Raw genomic sequence first — 8231 nt, forward strand, 5'->3', positions numbered from 1 at the left:
AGGAACTTTGATGTAAAGATTTTTGATGTGAAGGCTCTCGTCCTAAATTGCACCTTGTCAAAAATAGCACTGGGGCCCAAAGAAATGTAGCTAGACGCCTGTATATGGAGGAGCAGATTTCGCTGGGTCCAGATTTTGCATTAGGGCCCATAGGTCTTCAGTTATGCCACTGAGGCCCAACATTACATGAAGCAGGTATTAGCAAGGGTAGTCTGCATAAGGCACAGTGTTGTGATGTTTTCAGAAAGCTATGTACTGCACCCTAACTTTCTCACCAGCTATGATTTTTCTAAAGAGAACCACAGAATCAAAGTGATGATGTTACTTGATTCAAAAAGAATACATTACAATGTTTTAGGAAAATATTTTATTTGCACATTAAAGAAGGAATGATCCAGGAAAGGTGAAAATCTTAGGAGATTAAACTTCAGATTTAATGACTGTTTTATTGACCATTCTTGCACAATGATTTGCAATTCTTGAAAAAGCCACTCAGCAGGCACATGGATTCTTGAAGGAAGAGAATAAAAGGAACTGATCATTCCAGCCTTCATGCTCATTAAACTAAATCAAAAGGTTACTTAGAAGTTGAACCCGTGACAGTCATAAGATTCAGGCACAAAAGATTAAGAGAGAGAAAACAGAATCTGTATCCAGTACCAACAAGCTGCTTCATCCATAGAGAGGTGAGTTGACAAAACTCTTTCTGTATTGGCAAATGTAGTTTTAATTGTTGTGAAAGTAATTAAACAAAAATAAATCTAAACACCCAGAATTAATATGCCTTCTTAATTAACTAAAACCAGAAAACATTTAGAGCATCTGAGCCCTGAACAAGATCCCTTTTCACAATGCTTCCTATGAAAACTGAATGCCTAATTGAATTTTCCGCAGATATTATGCTAATTTATAACAGTGTAGTGCAATTGCAAAGAATGGAAACAACGAACAACATATTTATCCAAAGAAAAGATTTATTTATAGTGGAATTATTGTGCTGACGATTCCACACCAGTTTTACAAATTATGAAGTTGTTGTACACACAATACTTGCATTGTGTAAGATTTCATTAATTTGCTTCAGTTAAAACATGTAGAAATACAGAGAATAATATAAGTATTTTTACATTTTTTTTGTTTACTATTTTTCGTGTATCTCTGACACTGTGAGGGCAGAACTTAACTTATCAACAAGAGGTTAGCACTTTCGCATCACTCTTTTACAGTCTGCCTTTACTATGGCACACTTTGTGGCAATTATGCATTCTCCCAATGTTAATGTGTATTTCATCTGACAAAAGAGATTCTATGTTTTTTTTTCTCATACTGATCCATGTGTGGCTGTAGTAGGAAATTAGACAGTTAACTCTGCTAAAGACAGAGACTCTCATCTGCAGCAGCACTATCTAAAATTATAATATTTAAATTACGAATTCCTGTAATAACTTGTACAACAATCTGTTATTGTTAATATTTATCAAACGCAACATTTTCTGCAAATACTTTTCTCAATATATGCTTAAAGATATAAATTGATATATATTGAATATGGATTGATATATTGAAATGAATTCACATTATGAATTTTGTTGATGGTTACCTGAAAATGCAATGAGTTTTTGTGTATTGATAAATTAAATGGACTGCCAGTGCACCCTGACACACAAAAAAATACCTTTTTTTTGTAAATGCAGCACCCCACAATGCCTGCTGCTGTAATAGTGCATTGGGTTGAATTTCAAGTTAAATATATTGCTACACGGGTTTGAATGTTAAACTGTATTGTGTTAAAGCAACACATTGAGGTCCATTCACCCCAATTTGTTTAAGGTGTAATGCACTTAAAGAACATCTCACACATTACATTATTTATAAAACAGTGAATCAGACATTTCCTCGGACATTCCTTAGTGGGGATCAAATACTGCTATTGAAACACATGGATCTGGGATATTCCCTCAATGAAATGTTTGAGGGAATGTCTGATTCCCTGTATTATCAATAGAGCCCTTAGAGATCAAGGTATTACCCAGACCTCAGTTATAGGGCTATGTATTGCAGTAACCCACCTAAAGCTTTCCTGCACTATAAATGTGTATCATAACACAGGAAACCAGATGTTAACACACAATAAGCAAGTTTCAGACTAGCATTTTTTAAGACTGCATATAAGGCCAATTATCAGTTCAGAAACACAGCCTAGACATGCTGAGTGCAATGCATTCCTTAATGAGTTAATAGACTTCAAACACTAATTAGAAGTTGGGAGGGTATTTAGGTGTGGGGGTCAGGGACAGACTAAACACATGATTTGTGGTTGAAGCTATGGTTTTAAACACCTCTTTATTTTCACGTTTCAGTATAAGCTGGTTGTGTGAACCTTGGAGAATGCCCCGTCCTGGTTCATCAAGTGGTCTTGGGGCTTATAGCTCTGGCAGAGGCAAGCCACATGGGCTAAGTGTGGAAGAGTAAGTTCTGTATTGTTACTTTGATATTATTCAGAGGTGCTTGACAAACATTTGGACATTTTCTGAATGCTATTCATTTTGCAAGCTTGTGTTCCACCCAGCAAATGTAAATGAGTTATTTTGATAATAAATGCCTCTCCTGGTAAATAAACACAGGGGGCTATCTATTTTGGTTGGTACATTATTGTATGGATAAGTGTTCTGTTATTTTAGTCTTCATACCAACAGTTTGCTTTGCATGTATTGGTGTGCTTAGTGTGACTGGCTTATGGATGTTGAACAGGGTAGCTGTTAACCTTGGTCACCACCCAGATTGGATTGGATTTTCTAACCAAAGTTGGACAGTTTGCAAAAAAGCTCCTGATCACCCTAAGTGAATGGTATGGACAAAGGCAATCCCTATATTTTTTAATTTAGAGGTGGCTGTTTAGCTGGATCATCTTTTACAAGTATGTGCATATGCTACAAATTTAAGGTTTACAGAATCTCATGTCTTTTTCACATTGGATGTGTACTTTTTTAAACTGCTGCCTCTGTTGTAAACCCCCCTCTAGTGGTCAGAAGTAAAAGACGCACACATTTCAAGGATTCTCATTAAAACAAATGTTGATTTTTTTTTTTTTTTTTTTTTTTTTTTTTAAGAGATACAAAAAAAGTGGTATCTGGCACATAATACAGTGGTCATAAATGACTACAAATATGCTGATAAAGCATAAATGGGAGACTAAATCATACTTAACATTTATTTAGTTGTGTGCCTAACTACACAGAAAACTACTGAGGAAAAAAATTATTTTGTCTCTATGCCCTAGTCAGCAGAATAAAGAGAAATTCTCCACTGCAGTACTACATACATTTTGTTTGGATCAGCTTAGTTCTAGCACTCTAATTACATCTTTTAAAGTCTAAGGCCTTTTCCTGGCTTCTCATACTCATCTTCAGTTTTGCAAGGCATTGCAATTTTAGTGAAAAGATACTGTAAAATAAATACTTATGTCCCAAGTTTTTACTGCTTTATATGAACTTTTAAATACTATTTCCTTAAATGGCCCTTGGAATATTAGTATGTGTTAACAGAATTGGTTTGGATTACTCAGACTTTAATATACTTTTACTTTTTTTAGTTTTACTCTAAACTTTAGTATTTAACAGAATCTACTAGCTATTGATAGGTATACACTTGTTCTTTTCGGCCATATGCATGTGCACCTCCTTTTACCATCCACAAAAGTGGAGGCTTTGCAGTGGTAGTTCTAAATCTGATCTAATGTTTCAAGGTTTCCTTCACAACTTTGCGATCGCTAGCACATTACTGCAAGCTTGATAACATGCCTTGCTTTAAGAAAGCTGCTAATTCGTGGCAATAGAGGAGAAAATATCCTGCAATTTTTATGTTAATGCAGAGCACCACAATGCATGGCATGTGGATTGTAGTGAGATGCATTTCAGGACAGTGAAGATTTGTGTACTATAAAAAAACTACTATATTAGATGAAATCTGAAAACAAATGTAGTTTGGAGATGACTAAACTTGTAACATATATTTTACCTAGGACTGCTGGAATTGCTATTCTTGCCATCATAATTGCTGTTGTTCTAATTATTGGATGCTGGTACTTTAAGAGGAGAAGTGGATATAAAATACTTGGGGTAAGATTTTTTTTTTTTTTTAGTATGTATGCACAAATTAACTTTTGTACTAAAATTTTTTTATTTTATTTTTTTTAATACAAGACTCAGCAGTTCCGATCTTCTGCAATCAGGGCTATGATGGGTGGAACAAGAGAGCCTGCAGAGTGTAAAGTACCATTACAGGATTACAACACCCTAAATTTTGTAAGTTCTTTGTAACTTTCATCTACTTCTAAATACCTACATCCATTATGATAATGTGTAAACTTTTGATGCCTTTTCTGTTTGGAATGGCACATTTACATATCCAGACACAAATGACAACATATGACTTCTAGAAATTGAAAACTTGAAATTGAAATTTAGAAAACTTCTAAAAATGTGGAGGAAAACAGAAGTCTCTTTGCTATGAAGCACTGCATTCTGGGGCTGTGATCCCTCAATTCCCCCCCCCCCCCCCACACCTTCTGTACTATCCTCATTATTAGTAAAGACTCCTTTGTTGCTCCAGTGACATTAGGGGAGACACATGGTCACACTGGCATGTGGACATGGAAGTCTACTGAAAGAAGCATAAGCAGTTGAAAATGACAGGCCACGGGTTTTGGTGTATGTTGATAAAAGATCACCACTGATTTCAGAATAAAATTTTACAGGTAAGTATACTTTTATAGGTTTAAAACACTGACGTTAAAAAGGGACCAAAATATTATAACAAAATGTCTTAAATGCAGTTTCTGAATCTATCTTGGTGAAAATAGACTGACCTTCCTCACTACCTTATCCTAATGGGCATTTTCCTAAAACATTTTAGATCTCCAGACTTGTATTTTCTTCTACTAGTACTGGTTAGCATTTTAATTTGGTAATAGCCATCTTGCATCTTTAGAGACTGTACAGGTATATCCTATTGTACTGAGGCTGTAGATAATTAAAAAATCTAGTTCACTTATAAAATTTAAATAGGGTCCAACATCTCTACAAAATAGTGAGACCTCAACTGCCTGAACATACCAGTCATTTGTTTACACAGAGATCCAAAATGTCCCAGCAGCCACCAAAATCTACAATTGTGTTTTTTCATTAAATTAACATGATATGCAAAATTTTTTTCTTTTTTGCTTAAAACCTCTATTTATAAGGTTAGATAGAATAGTGGAACATTTGGGAAACATATAAATATGTAAATAGTATCTCTATAATCACTATAAAATATTACAAAATTAGTTTTTTAACTATTCTACTAGAATTCTGCTTTTTCAGCCATAAAATGACTTCTGGAACAATACCACATATGCGCTACCCCGCCTGAGTGAAACATCTAATATAGCTAGCTAAGATGGCAATACTAGCTTGTAATTGGTGATATGCATTCCCTTGTGATAAACCTTGAAATGACAAATAATTAAACTGAAATTGTTTGATTCTGATTATTGCATTTTAAAATTTGTAGGTACCAGGGGCTCCACCTGCATATGAGAAGATCTCAGCAGAAGCTCAGCCACCCCCCTATACTCCATGAACCAAGTTTTGGTAGTTCTTTTCTGATCACTTACTGTAAATGGATCACTTACCAATAAAGTTGTACAAAAACAAACTGTTCATAATGAAAACTGATAAAGGAGTTAGTATTTCACTTTCAATTGGTCATTAAAGTTTCATGTTGTATATAAATTCTAAAGGAGTTGCTTTAGTACATTATTTGACCTTAATGAACTGTAAAATACATGGCAGGCAAAAAAAAAAAAAATAGAAGTTATGATTCTTAAATCTAAGCTTCTGTAGTATTACTTTTACTGCTTGGAAAGTTGCTAAATCACTAGTGTTCCTTATCAATAACCACTAAGTAGCAATCCTATAAAATATATCTTACATTTGGTATGTAGAAATTTTGTAACTAAATACAGCACGTGTGCTATAGTGATGGATGCATTTCCAAAAGCTAAGTTCAGTGCCAACGGTAGTGAAGTCAATAGGTGGAAAACTTTGCCTTTTATTTTAAAGGCCAATCTTCTTATTTCTGTTGAAATAGCAATGGACGCTAGACACTGTTATGGGGGACATTCACTGATGCTCAAAACTTAGAAAATATGTGGAGGGGTTGTTCTTTGCAACTCAATCCAACAGAGCACCTTTGTGATGTGGTGGAATGGGAGATTTGCATAATAGGTGTCCAGCTGAACTGATGATGCTACCATGTCAATATTGACCAAAGTCCCTGAGGAATGTTTCCAGCACCCTATTGAATCTATGCCATGATTAATTATAGAACTTCTGAAGGCAAAAAATCCAATTCGACAATGTCAATAGGCATTTAAACAGCTGTGACTGTCATTACCAAAACTGACCCCTCTTCAGGCTTATGTTTTGAAAATGTTTTTAAAAAACAGAATTATTTAGCCCAACTGGTCAAAATGTCTTTTTGGTCCTATTAAGTGCTTCTAAAATTAATGGCCACAAATGCATAGGGATGGGGAGCACATCTGGGTGGAAGCATGGTATGAGAGTGAGACTCTTGGAGGCAATTGGAGAGAACCATAAACCTTTAGGAATGCCATTTATGCTCTTACTGACCAGCTTTAAAGTTAGCATTCTGAGGTATTAAGATAAGTACCAAAAAACACAGGAACGGGGGAAGGGTCATTCAGAGTTTTTCTCTCTGGTTGGCAGATTGCATAAAGCTTTGACAGAAATCTATGTGACACAGCATACAGAAATCACACCTTGTAGATGTAAAAAAGAATAGGGATCCTCTTCACATCTTTTCTTTTACAGGTAGATACTTTAACACACCCCTGGAAAATCAGCTTCATTATGTATGCTACCCTTTCAAACTACTTTTCCTACCTCTTAGGAAATGTCATCAGGACAACCCTGGATTGTCTACAGCAGTGGCCCCCAGCCTTTTGGAGATCACAAACCATTAACATTTACAGGCTATGGACCGTGCATGCATGTGGAGCTGTGTGTCACTCAAAAGGGAAGAAACTTCCCCCAGGGTGATGCCAGAACCCACCCACTATCCCATTGCAGGCTCAGACAAAAGACACAACCTGCCCACTGCCCTGAGTCTGTGATGCATAGAGAGACATGGTCTGTGGCTCTGGCTGCCCCCCCCCCCCCAAGTGGGGTCCTTTTCCTGACCCCGCTGGGGGGTGCAATGGCCAGACCCACACACCACCTACAATTTTCTTGCGGACCACAGGTTGGGGACTGCTGGTCTACAGAACCAATTTTTATGCTGCCAGGGTCCTGCAGAATAAACTGGAAAACTTAAACGTGTTGTCTGCTCTGTAAAGAAGAACTTTTAGAACAAAATGCTTCTAAAAATAAGTCATTAGGCCTTAAATTAGTTAACAGGCCTTTATGCTAAAGCCTGGACAGTGTTTTTTTCCTGGCAATTAAAAACAAGTAATTTTCTAGAAAATTACTGTCATTTTAGAATTCTTCCAAAATGAAGATCAGGGCTTACCATTTGTACCCTGAAAATTCTTGAAAAGTTTGTACCCTGAAAGTTGGAGTATTCAGTGGATCTGCTGACTGCCAGATTCCTTAAAACACACATAAATCTTTTCCTAAGGTAAGATTAGTCAGTAGTTCTAAAGGTATTGTCTACTGTTGCATTTGAACACACATTAATAAAAAAATTATTTTATTTACAATAAAAAATTAAGACTATTTTAAAGAGCCCTACTTTTTGATAATAGCATCATACTTGAAACCAATCACCAATCTTGGTTTCCTTCCAAAAGTTTGCATCCTCTTCACAAGAAATTTCAGATAGTTTTAGGGAGGAGTTTAGGCTGTTCACTAAAGTAATATAATCACCCTTTGTGGGAAAGGGAATTTTTACTCAGGTTAGGAATATGTACACGTCAGATTCTCGTCCGATAATCGCCTTAGGGCGGCTATTGGACGAGAATCTGGCGTGTGTACAGTGCTCGTTGTCTGGACGACCGTCCTGGCAGATCCAGGAATGATTGTGAGGAAAGTGAAGGGGATAGAATGCAGCGGGGTGCCGGTCCATTGTTCTCCGCCTCCCTTCTCCATAGAGCAGAACGGTACTGTATGTACAGTGCTTGTTCATGCATCGTGCAGTCATTTGTCGGAAAGGATTGTGAAAGATCCTTT

The 8231-nt window shown here is 36.3% G+C and overlaps 1 protein-coding gene across 1 annotated transcript; it reads left to right on the forward strand.

Annotated features, from left to right (window-relative positions):
* Positions 1 to 576: 576 nt before the first annotated feature.
* On the forward strand, positions 577 to 5780 carry MLANA (melan-A). Its single transcript, XM_072404231.1, has 5 exons — positions 577 to 686; positions 2361 to 2468; positions 4022 to 4118; positions 4203 to 4304; positions 5554 to 5780. Exons 2-5 carry the CDS (start codon positions 2389 to 2391, stop codon positions 5620 to 5622), a joined length of 348 nt encoding a protein of 115 aa, XP_072260332.1. The 5' UTR covers positions 577 to 686; positions 2361 to 2388; the 3' UTR covers positions 5623 to 5780.
* The last annotated feature ends 2451 nt before the right edge of the window (positions 5781 to 8231 follow it).

Source organism: Pyxicephalus adspersus, chromosome 3 (assembly GCF_032062135.1).
Source record: "Pyxicephalus adspersus chromosome 3, UCB_Pads_2.0, whole genome shotgun sequence".
Taxonomy (NCBI): domain Eukaryota; kingdom Metazoa; phylum Chordata; class Amphibia; order Anura; family Pyxicephalidae; genus Pyxicephalus; species Pyxicephalus adspersus.